Raw genomic sequence first — 19,070 nt, 5'->3', positions numbered from 1 at the left:
TGTTGCGACATCTTAGTTGTTCATTGATTGCTTTCTCATATGTGCCTTGACCATGGGGCTATAGCAGACCAAGTAACCCCTTGCTCGAGCCAGCGACCTTGGGTCCAAGCTGGTGAGCTTTGCTCAAACCAGATGAGCCCACGCTCAAGCTGGCGACCTCAGGGCCTCAAACCTGGGTCCTCCGCATTTCAGTCTGACTGTCTATCCACTGTGCCACCACCCAGTCAGGCGGAAATGAAGTATTTAATTTAGACTTTTATTGATCCATGTAAGGCAGGGGTCCCCAAACTACGGCCCGCGGGCCGCATGCAGCCCCCTGAGGCCATTTATCCGGCCCCCACTGCACTTCCGGAAGGGGCACCTCTTTCATTGGTGGTCAGTGAGAGGAGCATAGTTCCCATTGAAATACTGGTCAGTTTGTTGATTTAAATTTACTTGTTCTTTATTTTAAATATTGTATTTGTTCCTGTTTTGTTTTTTTACTTTAAAATAAGATATGTGCACTGTGCATAGGGATTTGTTCATAGTTTTTTTTTATAGTCCGGCCCTCCAACGGTCTGAGGGACAGTGAACTGGCCCCCTGTGTAAAAAATTTGGGGACCCCTGATGTAAGGGAATCCCATACACTTTTTATAAAGTACCTTTCGCTTTTGATGACAAGATGCCTCTGACCTATTGTTTTCAGAATGTTTGAAATAACAGATATGCACAGAATATTAAGTTTTAATCAGAAGAAGGTTGTATAAAGTAAAACAAAGTGATATGCCAAGAAAAAGATAAAAAAATTAAAGACTGATAAATATATTTAAAATGTATTCTAAATTACATTAATCCTTTTCAGTTTTTAGAGGCCCCTGTTTTTTATAGGTGAAATTTGTCTCAAAAAAGTAAAGAAAGGCCCTGAGGCCCTGGCTGGTTGGCTCAGTGGTAGAGTGCTGGCCTGGCATGTGGATACCCCAGGTTTGACTCCCGGCCAGGGCACACAGGAGAAGTGACCATCTGCTTCTCCACCCCTCACACTCTGCTTTATCTTTCTCTCTCTTTTCCTCCCACAACCATGGCTTAATTGGTTCGAGCTCATTGGCCCCAGGCACTGAGGATGGCTCCAGGGAGCCTCTGCCTCAGGTGCTAAAAATAACTCGGTTGTGAGCCTGGCCCCAGATGAGTCGAGTATCAGCCCCAGAGTAGGGCCGTAGGTGATTCCAGTCAGATGCATGCAGGAGTCTGTCTATCCTCCCTTCTCTCACTTGGAAAAACAAGGGGAAAAAAAAGTAAAGAAAACAGAAAAACTAAACTATACATTTAATCCTTATTTCTATCCTGTGCAGAAGGCAGAGAAAATATTGCTGTTCTCTTTTTTAAATAAGAAAACTGAATTGCTAAGATAGTCACAAAGCTGAGCATTTGAGATCTTGCTTTCCAGCAATTGTCATCAGGACAGACAGACAGGAACGGAGAGATGAGAAGCATCAATCATTAGTTTTTTGTTGCGCGTTGCAACACCTTAATTGTTCATTGATTGCTTTCTCATATGTACCTTGACCAGGGGGCTACAGCAGACCAAGTGACCTCTTGCTTGAGCCAGTGACCTTGGGCTCAAGCTGGTGAGCTTTTGCTCAAACCAGATGATCCCGTGCTCAAGCTGGCGACCTCGGGGTCTCGAACCTGGGTCTTCCACATCCCAGTCCGTCGCTCCATCCACTGCGCCACCGCCTGGTCAGGCTCAAATAAATTCTTATAAAAAAGTTTTTTTAAAGTCATATAGCTAATAATTGGAAGAAACAGAACCCAGATTTCATGGCATGTTAATTGCTAACATGTTATAGTTTGCCATCTCTCCTGTAATTGATTATATTGGGGAGTTAATGAGCTTTTCTGGTGGTGGGTGTTAAGTGGGCCTCCAACTCCCACCCTGCGTAGATTAACTATCTCACATAGACCATTGTCGCAAGAAGGACCAAGTGAGGCAGTGTGAACTATCAGTACAGCCAGAATTCACTATCAACAGAGCAGCAGTTCAGAGCACCAGCCGATCCAAGCATCCTTATGCTGAAACTGTACTGGGATTTGTCTTAGAAGAGGCCTTTTTGGGGGGTGGGGGTTGTTTTGTTTTTTGTTGTTGTTCTAATACCAAGGTGTTTGTGTTTATTCTGCACTGAAAATAGAATATGTGACAGTGATTAGAATTAGTGAGAGGAAATGATTTCCAAATGATCAGGATTTCTTAGCTCTGTACAGAGGGCTTAATGGAAATAATCATATGCATGTGTGCATTTTAAAGGGATATTCTAGAGTCATTCTTTACCATGACATAGTTTGAAGAATGTGTTTTAATGCTGTATTTTTTTATTGTTTTTCTACTCAGAACCAGGTTTTGCTTTTCAAATTTTTGCGGAGTCTTCTTGACCCAAGGTATGTTGGTAACTTTAGTTTTTCATAACACGTGGATTAGAAATAAAAGAAAATAAATTAAAGAAATTGGCTGATAGTATCCAAATAGCACATTCTGTTCTTGATTTTTAATATTAGTGGGAATAACAGTTAATAGATTATGCCAAAATATAGTACATAACCTGAGAATAGATTATATCTTGAGGGAATACTCTTCATTAGAACATGAGTATACATGTTAAATAAAATAATTTAGACAAATGAGGACATGTTTTAGGAAGAATTTGATGACCAGCTAGCTTCCTCTTTCTATCCCTTTCTTCACTCCTTCCTGTTCTGCGTTCTATGCTGCAGATTGATAGCTTTACTTCTCAAAGTGAACACTGAGTCCCAGCCCACCTTTAAATGTCTTACCTTTTGGCCTGACCTGTGGTGGCGCAGTGGATAAAGCGTCGACCTGGAAATACTGAGGTCGCCGGTTCAAAACCCTGGGCTTGCCTGGTCAAGGCACATATGAGAGTTGATGCTTCCAGCTCCTCCCCCCTTCTTTCTCTCTGTCTCTCCTCTCTCCCTCTCCCTCTATCTCTCCTCTCCTCTCTAAAATGAATAAATTAAAAAAAATAAAATAAATATCTTACCTTTTAAATTTGCATTTGAAGTGTTTAATTCTAAAGAACTGTTCCTGGTGGTGTAAGAAGGAAAGTTTAAATGTTTTTTAAGTGCTTCCTAGTGGTACTCATCAAATAAAAACTAGCCCAAGGAGATGATGGATTTGTAAGCAAACAGCTCTGCATTATTAGATCTTAACATTTTCTTTTGACTAATTGGAGTACATTGGGAGCTGAGGGTAATAACACTTAAAACCCTCTAAGACAGTCACATTTAACCAAAAGTGTGTGTCAGAATTACCTAACTCTTAAAAATATATAGATGCCTGGGTCCTACCCCACAGGATCACTGTGGGTGGGGATATTTTTTATGTATACCTAGAGTTAAGCATCACTGGCTTGAGTGTAATATTCCAAAATAAAAAAGCTTTACATTAGACGTACAAACTTTTAAATTGCATTATAATGTACACTAGTCATTGAAAATGGTCATTTACTTAAGTGATTATAATATCAGTTTCAGTTATTACAATATTCTGTGCTATTTTTAAATAGCAATATACTAGTGATTTTGTTGATGGTACAATTTTATTTGAAATCTCAATCATTTAAACCTTGAGCAGGCTATGAGCCACATTTGAATTTAGTCATACAGATATGTGTATGCAGATGTTTAGAAAAGCAATCTGATATTTTCTCTCTGTACCCCAGTTCAAGACCTTTTCAAAGTATCTGTGTTTTCATTCTCTTTTCTCAGAATATTATAGAATCTAGATTTTTTTGGTTGGTTGGTTGTTTGTTTAGCAAGAGAGTGAGTGAGAGAGAGGGAGATGGACAGACAGGGTCAGAAAGACAGGAAGGGAAAGAGATGAGAAGCATCAACTCATAGTTGTAGCACCTTAGTTGTTCATTGATTGCTTTCTCATATGTGCCTTGACAGGGGGTTCCAGATGAACCTGTGACCCCTTGCTATAGCCAGTGACTTTGGGCTCAAGCCAGCAACCTTGGGCTTCAAGCCAGCTATCTTTGGGCTCAAGCCACTGATCATGGGGTCCTATCTATGATCCCATGCTCAAGCCAGTGACCCCATGCTCAAGCTGGTGAACCCGCACTCAAGCTGGTGAGCCCACCCTCAAGATGGTGACCTTGGGGTTTCAAACCTGGGTCCTCAGTGTCCCAGGCTGGCACTCCATCCACTGCTTCACTGCCTGGTCAGGTGAACCTAAATTAAAATTTTTTTCTATTAATCATTTGTGTTGTTCTAAAAGCCAATATGGGTCCTGGTCTACCCTTGTCATTAACTGATGGAGGTATGGGAGAATTGGAGTTGGCGTAGGAGGGAGGGAGAGAGCTGGGGAAAGAATGGGGAGAGCAGGCGAAGTGGGGTGGAGGGAGATGGAGTGAAGGCCAGAGCGCGGAGCACTGGGCTGGGGGAAGGGGCAGGAGGCACGCTGCCTCGGTTCCTAGCCCTTTCTCCAGAGCCTTCTGTTTCTTCTCGTGTGTTTTCTCCAGTGTCAAATATATTCTCTTAGGACTTGGCTCCTCTTCTCCTAGGACCATTTACTTTACCAAATTCTTTTTTCTCAACCATCCTACCTGGAGACACTCAGGCTGGAAAGACAGAGAAGGTTCAGGTTTGGACTTAGTCTTTGCTCACATGTAACAAAAGTATATAATCCAATGGTGACCAAATCCGACTCTTTCAAAATAAAAAAAATACTAATATTAGGTAATATAAATATATATATAGTCATTTGCTCTGACATTTCCGTCACTCTTTAATTTAAACTTCATAGTAATGAACATGGCACATTACAACAGTTTCAGAAGTCTTTCATGAAAAATCTTGCTCTGTTATTACCTACATCTAGATTTGAAAGGTGTTAATTAGATAAGACCCTTTAAGAATAGTGTGAAAGTTGTTTTGTTCACTAGCACCACAAATAATTTTACATTTACTCAAGTATGTTTTATCTCCCTGAACTAACCCTAACCAGTATAATTTCTCTGAACTAACTTGTCACACATTCTTCCTTCCTGTCATATCAATTTCGCTACAAGGTCCCCTCTGACCTACTTCAAAAAGAAGCAGTGTACCCAGAACCTTTATTTTTCCTTTTGCCCAAAAAGCAACATGACCTACAATGTTCTCACTTTTTACAACATCCAAATTGCCAGTTTTGCACTAGTCTAGCAGAAATTAGGATCTGACTGAGATTCTCCCCTTGACCAAACTGTACTCAGTCTCCTCTGAGTCTTCTCCTTAACCAGGTCTGACCTGGGCTTTCATGTCTGTCCTTGTAGCATCGTTTTAGAAAGACCCCTACCCTTGGTGTCTGATCACCGAAAATATCTGTCCAAATTCACCCCCTCACCCCAAGTAATACCTGATCTCCCTGGCCTGCCTTCAGTAAGAATCTTGTTAAGTCAGTCTAGCAAAGAATGACCTCACATTCTTAGTAATCTTCCCCCCACTGACTGCCTCTTCAACCCCAGACCCATTGCAGCTATAAATCCCCACTTGTCCTTGTTGTATTTGAAGTTGAGTCTAATCTCCCCCCTACTGTCAAAACCTCATTGCAGTAGTCCCTATCAGGATAGTCCAAATAAAGTCTTTTTTTTTATTAACTTTTTAATTTATTGTGTTAACATGGATTCAAGTATCTCATCAATATAACACCCTCACTCCCCCAACAATGTGCCCTCATTACACCTCCTTTGCCCTCATTACCCCTCCCCCTGACTCCCTCCCCTACTTCTCTCTGAGATTTGCTGTCCTGTTTTCTGTATCTATGTGTTATATATATATAAAGTCACTGATCCCTCCACTTTCTCTGATCCTGACCACTCATCCCCCTTCCCTCTGACAGCTGTCTCTCTGCTCCCCGGGACCCTGCATCAGCCTCTATTTCATTCCTCAGTTCACCATATTCGTTAGATTCCACATATAAGTAAGATCATATGATATTTTTCTTTCTCTGCCTGGCTTATTTTATTTAGCGTAATAATCTCCAGGTCCATCAATGCCATTGCAAAATGTAAGCTTTCCTTCTTTTTCACGGCTGTGTAGTATTCCATTGTGTGCTTGTACCACAGCTTTTTTATCCACTTGTCCACTGATGAACACTTGGGTGTTTCCAGATCTTGGCTATTGTAAACTATACTGCAATAAACATGGGGGTGCATATCTTCTTTTGAATTACTGTTTTGGGATTCTTTGGATATATTCCTAAAAGTGGGATAGCTAGGTCAAAAGGCAGTTCCATTTTTAATTTTTTGAGGAAATGCCATAATGTTTTCCACAGTGGCTGCACAAGTCTGCATTCCCACCAGCAATGCAGGAGGGTTCCCCTTTCTCCACATCCTCACCAGCACTTGTGTGTTGATTTGTTAATGAGCGCCAGTGTGAGAGGTGTGAAAGTGGTATCTCATTATTGTTTTAATTTGCATTTCTCTGATGACTAGTGACATTGAACATTTTTTTCATTTGCCTATTGGCCATCTCTATGTCCTCTTTGAAGAAGTGTCTGTTCAGTTCCTTTGTGATTTTTTAATTGGATTGTTTACATTTCTGGTATTGAGTTTTAGAAGTTCTTTATATCTTTTGGGTATTAACCCCTTATCAGACTTATTGACGAATATGTTCTCCCTTTGTGTGTGTGCTGTCTTTTTACTTTGTTAATGGTGTCTTTTGCTGTGGAAAAGCATTTTAGTTTGATATAGTTCCACTTGTTTATTTTGTCCTTAACTTCACTTGCCCATGGAGATATATTGGCAAAAATATTGCTATGAGAGATATTTAAGAGTTTACTGCCTATGTTTTCTTCCAAGATATTTATGGTTTCGCGACTTACATTTAAGTCTTTTATCCATTTTGAGTTTATTTTTGTGAATGGTGTAAGTTGGTGGTCTAGTTTCATTTTTTTTGCATGTACCTGTCCAATTTTCCCAACACCATTTATTAAAGAGACTGGCTTTACTTCATTGTATACTCTTGCCTCCTTTGTCAAATACCAATTGACTGTAAATGCATGGGTTTATTTCTGGGTTCTTCGTTTTGTTCCATTGATCTGTATGCCTGTTCTTATGCCAGTACCAACCTATTTTGATTATAATTGCCCTGTATATACTTGATATCAGAAAGTGTGATACTTCCTACTTTGTTCTTCATTTTCAAGATTGCTAAGGCTATTCGTGTTCTTTTTTGGTTCCATATAAATTTTTAGGATATTTGTTCTAGATCTGTGTAGTATACTATTGGAATTTTAATAGGAATTGCATTGAATCTATAGATTGCTTTGGGTAATACAGACATTTTGATGATGTTTATTCTTCCTATCTGTTGGTCAAATAAGTTTGTAAATTTGATATATATGTTTGCTCTGTGTGTAGGGGACAGGTTGTAAGCAGGCCGGGTTGTTATAGCCTGAGGCTTAGTTTTAAGACTAAACTTTTCCCCACACAGGTGACCTTGCTTGATGTAGGGTGGTGCACTCTCATGAGGAATCCCATTATGCCTCAGATAAGTGACTTTGTATCAGAGACTTCCTTGTTTGTATATTGGATTAAAGGTTTTGATTTCTACACTATAAAGTGTGGCAAACCGGGAGCTTGCTTGCTCTCAGTTCCTGAGATTAGCATTAGAGGAGAGAGGAAAGTAGAGAAAGGCCACATGGAGGAGAGGTGATGCAGCCAAGATGGTGGGGTGCTGAAAGAGCAGCCTGTTTGTGCAGAGTTTGTGCAGGGAGAAGGAAGGAGATGGGAAACAGGTGAATAAGACTAGTGAGCTAGAAACCTTTGATTCTAGGAAACTCAGATAAGTCAGTGGCTTTGGGAGCTCTGAATGGAAAGGGAAGTGTTTTCCCACTGTGTGTATTGCTTGCCTGCCGGGTGCAAGCTAGGATTAAAGCTAATGGCCCACCAGTTCTTGGCTCCGTTGTTTTATTACCGTCTCTCCGAATCCTATGCGAACCTGCATGGGCCAGACTACTATGATGGTGGCCATGGCTACTGGCCACACACTATCCATGAACACAGTGTATGCTTCCACTTGTTTGTATCTTCCTTGAATTCTTTTTTCAATTTCTTATAATTATCCGAGTACAAGTCTTTTACCTCCTAGGTTAAATATATTCTTAGGTACTTCATCTTTTCTGTTGCAGTAATGAAGGGAACAATAAAGTCTGTTTTAAAAAGCATTATGAGTAAGTTTTTTCTTTAATAGAGCATTGAATTAACAAGCCTGATTGTTTAGCTCCACCTTTAAAGAGATGTGTATGTGCCCTGACCAGGATCCACTCGGCAACTCCCATCTGGGGCCAATGCTCTGCCCAGTGGGGCCATGCTTGCAGCTGAGCTATTTTTAGCACCTGAGACAGAAGGCCCATGGAGCCATCCTCAGTGCCTGGGGCCAATGTACTCGAACCAATTGAGCAGTGGCTGCAGGAAGGAAAGAGAGAGAGAAGCTGGAGGGGAGGGGTGAAAAAGCTGATGGTCACTTTTCCTGTGTGCCCTGAACGGGAATCGAACCTGGGACATCCACATGCCTGGCTGTTGGGCAAATTAGTTTGTAAAACTTGTGTTATTTGAGTTTGCTCACTTTCATTGTTAAAAATGGTGATTGGCAGCGCCAGGTATGTGATCTGTGAAATTGCTAATTATCTTCCTGCTTGGGAAGGGCCATTGTTATACTAATGTTGCTGGAGGAGAGGTTTTTGTGCCAGAAATGTTTTAAAAAGAAAGGATAGGAAGGAGGAGAAGGGAAAAAAGCCAAGATGGCAGGAAAAGAGAAAGTACCCAGTTTGTGCAGAGAGTAAGAAGCTGTTGGAATCCATGGGAGTCAGAAAAGACCAGAGTAACAGGCTATTGAAAGGAAAACAGGAACCCTGCCAGGCATTTCTCTGGGGAGAAGGGCATCAGTTACAGGCTATGAGTGAATTTTATAGGGCTTGGAAGAGCCTGAGGGAGTACTGAGTCAAAAGTTCTGGTATGTTCCCTTTTATGGTTTTAGGATTTCGGCTTTCTGGAATGCTCCTTCTTGGGCGGTTGTTCAGTTTTCTGGAACTCTTCTGCCTCAGGGGCAATTATCCAGTAAGTAAGGGTGAGGTCAGGCAGCCAGGTGGGACAACAAAAGAGCAGTTGGAATTTCATATATCTATCATTTCTCAACTCTGTGGTATGATAAAAAAGGAAAAGAGGCGGGGGGAAGGAGAGGGTATAGGGTTTAGGAAGGAGGTTTGTCTAGGACCAGTCATCTTCTGGAGCTACTTCCTGCTGTTATCCCTATTGGGGGCCTCCTTCGGGAACCCCACCTTGGGGTAGTTGGAGTAGGGGTTGTAAAAGCATTTGACTATAGGTAATCCTGGAGATTTCTCTCATTCGAGCCTACAGGAACTTGATAAAGAAAGAGGCAAGCATTTAAATTAGGTACAAAATTAGGATTGGTCCTATAATTGGTGCTAGCATCGAGAATAAGGGATTTTTCTACCATTGTTCAGAGTAGGGGTGTTTTTATAGGGTTCCAGATTTTTCTGTTTCGTGAGGGCAGGTTTTAGGGTTGGTGTGTAGGGTTAGGTAGATTTTTCCAATTTTCTGATTGGAGAAGGTCTGCATGTGGTTTTGTAAGAAACTAGTGAACAAATGTAAGAGGCAGGGTCCAAAAGTTAGAAAAATAAATAGGAGAGTGAGTGGACCAATGAAAGGCAATAGTCAAGATACCCAGTTTGTGCAAAACCACTAATTCCATGTTTACTAATTCGCTGGGCTTTAGAGAGAGAGAAAAAGAGAGAGAGAGAGAGAGAGAGAGAGAGAGAGAAAGAGTGGGAATAAGACAGGGAAGTGGCCAGTCCCCCTGCTCCTAGACCTACTTCTGTAGAGATTCCTAAAGCAATAAGAAGAGGGATTACCTATACAGCTTGTTTGGTCCTTAGATTGATGGTAGTGTACTAGGAATTGAAAGAGGCTCATGCGGTGGGATTTGGTTGATATTTGAGATGAGATAGATTAGGGTACAGGTTTCTGTCCAATTAGTAGGGAGACATATATAGGTGTTGGTCTCACACAAGTAGAAAGCCCCTGATTGGGTGAGGCATGTTGAGAGGTGAATAGAGAATAGAAGGGCAAGGGGTCAGTTTTGTTTCTCTGTTTCTGAGTTCCAGATGGTTAGGGTGGAGGAAAGAGTCACCCTTAGCAGCAGTGGGAGTTGTCAGGATCATGGTGTGTGGACCTGTCCACATGAAAGTCAATCCTTGGGTGATATAATGCTAGAAGCACCTCTTGGACAATCTTAGTTTGCTGAGTAACCTGTAAATCCTGCAAGTACTTAGGGAAAGGGTGGTTACATTTCTATACTTTGCAATTAGAGTTTAAGTCCTAGTGACCACTGCTTCTAGCTGGAATTAGCAGCAGGTCCCAGCCTACAATAGGCATGGGGCATTGAGACAAGAGGAATAAAGGAGATACTATACATTAAATAAAGCAACAAAATCAGACTGTCAATACCCACAGTAGAAATCTTCGAGGGATAAATAAAACTCAAATAAAAACACAAGGGCAAGACATAGTAGATGGCCCTTGTGTTTACAAGAAATGAGATCAGTTTATCTGCTACTTCGAAGAAATACCTTAGGCTTGTGAACAGTGTCCTTGGGCCTTCATTGGCAATTCCCAGCACGCTGGGCAAGGTCAGGTGACAGGTAACTGGAGCAGGACTAGAAGAGACTGAACCCTCCCTCCATGGAGCAAGGGGGCAGCTTGCCTTCTCGTGTCCCTCTTTCCACAGCATAATTGTGTAAACTGGTGGAGCTGGGAAGCCTGGCAGACTTTAGTTCAATGACCTTTCTTTCTACTCTGGGTCAGGGCCCTGATGGAATCCTGTGAAGCCCTTTAGGGTGCTGGAGCCATTAAGAGCGTATGCCAAAAGCTGGTATTTCCTGACTTCTTTTGGGCCTTATTTGCCTTTTCTGATACTTCCTTGGGCATTACAGACCTTAAAAGCCATGCTCAGAAGATCTCATGAGGGGCTTGACTAAGAGAGCAAAACTGGGAATCCAGTGTCTAAAGAAACCTATTAGACTAAGGAATGAAAGGATTTGATTTGCGGGGTAGGTGGTTGAAGACTACAGAGGGTCTGAGTTCGATCTAGGGTGAGACCTCAGGTGGTAGGGGTTAAGGTGATACCTAGATAGACTACGGACTAAGAATGAAGTTGAGCCTTAGCAGAGAAGACACGATATCCCTTCATAGCAAGGAAGTTAAGAAGGGTAGCTGTGTGTCTCCTTGAGGCAGATAGGGAGGGGCTGCAGAGGAGTAGGTTATTTATATATTGTAAGAGAGTACTAGTTTTGAGATTGTATGCTGTTAAATCCTGAGCTAGTGCCTGCCCAAACAGGTGTGGGCTATTTTTGATCCCCTGGGGTAAGACAGTCCATGTAAGTTGCTGGGCTGCATTAGTGTCCAGGTCAGTCCAAGAAAAGCAAACAGAAAGTAAGAGTCATGGTATAGAGGAATGGTAAAGAAGGCATTCTTGAGGTCTAGGACCGTGAAGTGAGTGGTGTTTGAGGGAATGTGTGATAGTAACTTGTAGAGATTAGGGACTACTGGATGGAGGGGAATTACTGCCTCATTGATTAGGTGTAAGGCTTGTATGAGGCAATAAGCCCCTGAAAGTTTTTTTTTTTTTTTTTTTTTTTTTGAAGCTGGAAACGGGGAGAGACAGTCAGACAGACTCCCGCATGCGCCCGACCGGGATCCACCCGGCACGCCCACCAGGGGCGACGCTCTGCCCACCAGGGGGCGATGCTCTGCCCCTCCGGGGCGTCGCTTTGCCGCGACCAGAGCCACTCTAGCGCCTGGGGCAGAGGCCAAGGAGCCATCCCCAGCGCCCGGGCCATCTTTGCTCCAATGGAGCCTTGGCTGTGGGAGGGGAAGAGAGAGACAGAGAGGAAGGAGGGGGTGGGGGGTGGAGAAGCAAATGGGCGCTTCTCCTATGTGCCCTGGCCGGGAATCAAACCCGGGTCCCCTGCACGCCAGGCCGACGCTCTACCGCTGAGCCAACTGGCCAGGGCCCCCTGAAAGTTTTCAAACAGGAAGGATAGGGTTATTGTGGGGAGAGTCTGTGGGAATGAGTAAGTCTGGTTTAAGAGGTGGGTAATTATTGGTTTAAGGCCTTAGAAATAGACACAGTTACACATTAAACAAAGATTTTACATACAAATTATGAATTAAGAAATTTAAATAAGTGCACTTGTTTCAATTCAAATTATATTAAAGATATTTTCTGATAAAGAGACAAAACAGATTACTCACTCACGCTGCTCAATAGACAACTTTGCCTCTTTAAGCTTTTCGAGATGGCAGGAAGTTGTCAGCATAGAGGGGAGGATGAGAGAAAGCAGACGGATGGACAGTGCAAGCAGCTGGATGGAAAGAAGGAGGGTCAGAATCCGCAGGAGGAGGATGTTGAGGTGCTGGTGGTGGCGCCATGTGGTCAGAGGCGTCAAAAAGATTTAGAACTCTGAGGAGAGGGGAAAGGACGAGGGGTAGTGGAAGGCACAGTCAGTCTCTGAAGAGGGGGAGGGATGAGTCGAAGAAGAAAAAGACAGCCGAAGCCAGTGGGGTGGGGGGATGGATCAAAGAAGAAAAAGAGACAGAGCCGCCCATCTATAAGGAGGGAGGAGGGGTTTAAGAACACAGTGGAGAAGGGAGGGGCCCCTGGCCAGCAGGGGAGGAGAAAGAGAGGGACTGGTATTTGCAAGTGAATGAGAAACAAGATTTTGCGAAGAGAGGGGACTTTCTGGGGGAAGAGACTCAAGTGAAAGAGATTTGCAGAGGGAACAGAGAGGGGTCCCGAGAAAGGGGTGCCCCCAGGAGTCAGGCAGTAGGGGAAGAGAGTTGGGAGTCTGTGGAGAAGGAAAGATTAGGAGTGGAGGTTTTAGGTGAGGTTTCTTTGGCCAAAAACAGCCTGCGTGTAGAACAAGTGGCACAGAAATTAAGGACAGGAGTGAAGGGAGAAAAAAGCCTGCACGTAAGGAATTTCAGAAGCCTTTCCCTTCCGGTGGCAAAGATTATCTAGATCTGTCAGTATGTTGAAATCAAAGGTCCTGTTTTCAGGCCAATGGGAGTCATTGTTGAGCCTATATTGAGGCCAGGCTGTGTTGCAAAGGAGAATGAGTAGAAGACAGCCCAACAGAGTTTGGTCAGATGGCTTTGACTGCGAAGAGCCCATTATGGAGTTAGTGATCTATAGAGGGCGTCCCTGCCTCTAATCACAATCTCAAAGGAGAAAGCTCTCCTGGGAATGTGGAGTCGTCCTACTTAGGGATTGTCACCGCCCAAGAAGGAGCTCAAAGAGAATATGGAGGGATTTGGCTAAGAGCTTAGACTTTTGGAATGTGCTGTCTCCTGAGACAGAAAAATGGCAAACCCCTCAAAATGTGAGGCTGACTGGAAAAAGCCGTCCGACAATGGATTAGGGACTTATGGGTTGAATTCAAGCCAACTGGGAGAGGGAAGGGAGAAACTCCTTACCTTTCTGGTCCAGCAGGGGTTCAGGACAGGGACAGATCACCAGCCAATCAACCTACAATTACACATCCAAACAGAATCAGGGAGTAAGTCTGGGACGAGCTGCCGCTGTCCATTACTTCCCTAGTTGTAAATTTGGACAGCAAAGAGGGATCATCCAGCAGTTAGTACCCTGTCCTAGGTTTTGGCACCAAATGTTGGAATCCATGGGAGTCAGAAAAGACCAGAGTAACAGGCTTTATTGAAAGGAAGACAAGAACCCTGCGGGCACTTCTCTGGGGAGAAGGACACCAGTTATAGGCTATGAGTGAATTTTATAGGGCTTGGAAGAGCCTGAGGGGGTACTGAGTCAAAAGTTCTGGTATGTTCCCTTTTACAGTTTTAGGATTTCGGATTTCTTGAATACTCCTTCTTGGGGGGTTGATCAGCTTTCTGGAACTCCTCTGCCTCAGGGGCAATTATCCAGTAAGTAAGGGTGAGGTCAGGCAGCCAGGTGGGACAACAGAAGGGCAGTTGGAATTTTATATATCTATCAGAAGCCATATTAGCAGATGGGGAACCAGAGGTGACTGAGACTGGTGGGGCTTTTGATTCTAGGAAAAAAAACTGGAAAAGATTCTCCTGGTTGTGGAACCAGAGAATCTGTCAGTGACTTTGGGAGCCTGTGTGTTTGCTCTTCAGCCAGTTCAAGACTTGAATAAAGGAATGGCCCACCATTTTTTTGGCTCCACTGTTTCTTTACCGTCTGCCTGAATCTAATGGGAACCTGCATGTGCATGGCCGCAATGGCGGCAGACCCTGGCCTTACTCTGATTGACGCTCTACTTCTGAGCCAACCGGCCAGTGCCCAATTTAGCTTATTTTAAATGGGTATGCTTTATTGACTAATCTGAAATAAAGGATTAGAGTTTTGTCAGGTACTGGGAAAACTGAAGAGCGAAACTAGTGGAATATGGAAGAAGATTTTTTAGTGTTGGCATAAGAATGTCCAGACCATAGAGCATTTTTATAAGAGCTTATTTGAGCCAAAAATGACTACTATTAAGGTGACCAACTTTTTTTTTTTTTTTTTTTTTTTTTTTTTTTGCATTTTTCTGAAGCTGGAAACAGGGAGAGACAGTCAGACAGACTCCCGCATGCGCCCGACCGGGATCCACCCGGCACGCCCACCAGGGGCGACGCTCTGCCCACCAGGGGGTGATGCTCTGCCCATCCTGGGCGTCGCCATGTTGCGACCCTCCTGGGTGTCGCCATGTTGCGACCAGAGCCACTCTAGCGCCTGGGGCAGAGGCCACAGAGCCATCCCCAGCGCCCGGGCCATCTTTGCTCCAATGGAGCCTTGGCTGCGGGAGGGGAAGAGAGAGACAAAGAGGAAGGCGCGGCGGAGGGGTGGAGAAGCAAATGGGCGCTTCTCCTATGTGCCCTGGCCGGGAATCGAACCCGGGTCCTCCGCACGCTAGGCCGACGCTCTACTGCTGAGCCAACCGGCCAGGGCCGACCAACTTTTTTACAATGAAAAGGAGGACAAAAATAAATTGAAGAAAACAATATTGTAAATAAAATAAACATTTATTCATTGCAATAATAACACACTATAATGATAAATGCATAATAAAAACATTTGTAATATTTTATATTGTAATTATGCTTACATGCCTATTAATTTTTAATAATAATTGTAAGAAAAAAGTACTCATTTAGGTACAAATACTTCACATCAGACGCAATGGATCGACTCTGCATCGACCAATACGGACATTTACAGATTAGTCTTCCAATATCAGAAAGGAGGACATGTAGGAGGACACTTTTAAAGGGAGGACGGGACTTACAAAAGAAGGACTGTCCTCTCTAAAGGAGGACGATTGGTCACCTTACTACTTACTATGAGTGAAGCAAGATCTCAAATGCTTCAATGAATGTGTTTTGTACTTCTTTTACTACATTTGGATCAAAGGAGGAAACTAAGGAAGATTACATGGAGGGAGAAAGCAAGGTGGGGAAATCTCTGTGACTGAATTACAGATCATTAACAAGATTATATGCTCCTTGAGGATGGTTACACCTCCCTTGAGGGTGGTTACTCTGACATTTCAAAGCTATGTTAACCTAGATACACAGGAACATGGACAAGCCTTGTTTAAGGCAAAGGTATACCTTTTAGTAATGAAGTTACAGGCCTGGGGCAAGACTACCCACCATGACTTGCCAGGAATTTATGATCAGATCGTCCTGTGACGTTACTTTCAGTCTCCTTGTCAGATTATTACAGAAGCCCTTTTTCATTCACAATAGGGTGAAAGAACATCAAGAATAAGTAGACTGGCCCTGCCTAGCAGTTTTCCCTGGCAGACAAATTTAGACTATTTTTGCCTTTTATTCTTCCCTTTTTGTTCTTCTTAAGCAATAGAATTTTTTTAAACATCCAAGTTTATCTTCCCCTATGAAGCTCCTATAGAAGCATTCTACAAACTAGAGAGAAATGACAGAAAACAGTTATTTTGAGATGGAGGCTGCTTATGTGTTGTATCAGAACATTGCTTTTTTTCTTGCCTCCAAAACTTGAGTTAATAGGATCACCATTCTTGTATATATAGTTTATGCATGTTTGATTTAACATTTACAAGTATTCACTGAGTTGGTTTTGAAGAGGTAGCTTTTTATCACTGAGTTGGTTTTGAAAACAGCATTTTTAAAGGAACAAACCATCTCGTTGAATTCTTATATTTTTGTTTTCTTCAATTTCTTTAAGTTATCTTTGCTCTATAAATAATGTCTTCAGTAGAATTAATTGACCTACAAAGATATTGGTGACATTTGTATGTAGAAAGATTAGTTTTGAGGGGAGGAGGTGGGGGTTAATCCTCCAGAAGCAAATTATTTGCCTGAATTGAGGCCAGAGTTTGAGAGAGAAAGGATTTGCATCTTCTAATTCCCTTCCATGGGACAGCTGCCACATTAAGTCCCACTCCACCCCCACTCCCTGTGTGCATTCCTGCTGGCCACGAATTCTCATATGAGTTCTGATATATTCATATCCAGATGCAGGTCTTTTGTGCAGTGGGCATGCTTGAAAGATAATATGAAAGGACACTATTAGTTTTTGTGAGGCTGTAAGCTTCATAAGAAATAAGGAGAATGTGCAAGTGCATGTATATTCACAGCATTTTCCTGAGCATGATTTTCTTGGTCATGTTAACTTAGTCTTTATTAACAATGTCCTGGAGGCCTGTGAAATATATGGTTATGATTTTCTTGTGCAAAAAAAACAACAAAAAACCCATATAAAATGTCAGATTATATTTTTAAGTCTTTAATCAAAGTAAAGTAAAAATTGAACATTGCTAAGAGAAGGAATGTCTTTGCCAAGGAACAAAACATAGATTATGGAAATGGTTGGTTGTACATTGGATTTAAATTGAGTTTGTTAGTGTTTTTATGTATAAGTTTTAAAATTTTTATTAATTTTAATTTATTAAGTTAACATGGATTCAAGTGTCTCAATATAACATCCTCAATCCCACCGCAGCACCCTGCATTAGACACCCCCCCCTTCTCTAACTTCCTTCTCCCTTCCCTCTGGGATTTGCTATCCTATTATCTGTATCTGTGTGTTATGTATATATAATTTCACTAATCCCTTCACCTTCTCTGATCCTGACCCCTCATCCCCCTTCCCTCTGACACCTGTCCCTCTGCTCCCTGTGACCCCGCCTCTGCCTCTATTCTGCTCCTCAGTACTCTTTGTTCATTAGATTCTACAAATAAGTGAGATCATATGATAATTTTCTTTCTCTGCTTGGCTTATTTCACTTAGCATAATAATCTCCAGGTCTATCCATGCCATAGCAAAAGGTAAGATTTCCTTCTTTTTCACAGCCATGTAGTATTCCGTTGTGTATATGTACCACTGCTTTTTTTTAAAAAAATTTTTGTTTTCTTTATTAATTTTTAGAGAGGAGAGAGAGTGAGAGAGAGAGAGAGAGAGAAGGGGGAGGGAGGAGCAGGAAGCATCAACTCCCATATGTGCCTAGACCAGGCAAGCCCAGGGTTTTGAACCGGCAACCTCAGTGTTCCAGGTCGACGTTTTATCCACTGCGCCACCACAGGTCAGGCCGTACCACAGCTTTTTAATCCACTCGTCTACTGACGGACACTTGGGCTGTTTCCAGATCTTGGCTAATGTAAACAATGCTGCAATAAACATGGCAGTACATATCTTCTTTTGAATCAGTGATTTGGTATTCTTAGGATATATTCCTAAAAGTGGGATAGCTGGGTCAAAAGGCAGTTCCATTTTTATTTTTTTGAGGAAACGCCATACAGTTTTCCACAGTGGCTGCACCAGTCTGCATTCCCACCATCAGTGCAGGAGGGTTCCCTTTTCTCTACACCCTCGCCAACACTTACTGTGTGTTGATTTGTTAATGAGCACCATTCTCACAACTGTGAGGTGATGTCTCATTGTTGTTTTAATTTGCATTTCTCTGATGATTAGTGACATTGAACATTTTTTCATATGCTTATTGGCCACCTGTATGTCCTCTTTGAAGATGTATTGATTCAGTTCCTTTGTGATTTTTTTAATTGGATTGTTTACCTTCCTGATACTGAGTTTTAGAATTTCTGTATAAATTTTGGTTATTAACCTCTTTTCAGATGTGTTGTTGAATATGTCCTTCCATTGTGTGAGTTGTCCTTTTATTTTGATAGCGGTGTCTTTTGCTCTGCAAAAACTTTTTGGTTTGATATAGTCCCATTTGTTTATCTTGTCCTTTAACTCACTTGCCCATGGAGATAAATCGGCAAAACAATTGCTACAAGAGATACTGGAGAATTCATTGCCTATGTCAGGGGTCAGGAACCCTTTTGGCTGAGAGAGCCATGAACGCCACGTATTTTAAAATGTAATTCCTTGAGAGCAATACAACGACCCGTGTACGTTATGCATTATCCAATAAAAATTTGGTGTTGTCCCGGAGGACAGCTGTGATTGGCTCCAGCCACTGGCAACCATGAACATGAGAAGTAGGAAATGAATGGATTGTAATACATGAGAATGTTTTATATTTTTAACATTATTTTTTATTATTATTATTGATTTAATGCAGTGACATTGATAAATCAGGGTACATATATTCAGAGAAAACATCTCCAGATTATTTTGACATTTGATTATGTTGTATACCCCTCACCCAAAGTCAAATTGTCTTCTGTCACCTTCTATCTGGTTTTCTTTCTGCCCCTTCCCTTCCTCCACCCCCTCGCTCTTCTTCCTCGCCCCCCCCCCCCCCGTTAACTATAACATTCTTGTCCATGTCTCTGAGTCTCATTTTTTTTTTTTCTTTTTTCATTTTTCTGAAGCTGGAAACAGGGAGAGACAGTCAGACAGACTCCCGCATGCGCCCGACCGGGATCCACCCGGCACGCCCACCAGGGGCGACGCTCTGCCCACCAGGGGGCGATGCTCTGCCCATCCTGGGCGTCGCCATGTTGCGACCAGAGCCATTCTAGCGCCTGGGGCAGAGGCCACAGAGCCATCCCCAG

The 19,070-nt window shown here is 42.6% G+C and overlaps 1 protein-coding gene across 1 annotated transcript in view; it reads left to right on the top strand.

Moving 5' to 3' along the window:
* The window catches only part of VPS8 (VPS8 subunit of CORVET complex), a 405,986-nt gene that overhangs the window by 234,634 nt on the left and 152,282 nt on the right, over positions 1-19,070 (top strand). The window contains exon 35 of the mRNA XM_066240876.1: positions 2,366-2,412. Coding sequence (XP_066096973.1) covers positions 2,366-2,412 — 47 coding nt within the window. The remainder of the gene's footprint in view (positions 1-2,365; positions 2,413-19,070) is intronic.

This window comes from Saccopteryx bilineata, chromosome 8 (assembly GCF_036850765.1).
Source record: "Saccopteryx bilineata isolate mSacBil1 chromosome 8, mSacBil1_pri_phased_curated, whole genome shotgun sequence".
Lineage (NCBI taxonomy): Eukaryota > Metazoa > Chordata > Mammalia > Chiroptera > Emballonuridae > Saccopteryx > Saccopteryx bilineata.
This window is presented reverse-complemented; position numbering and strand designations above follow the sequence as displayed.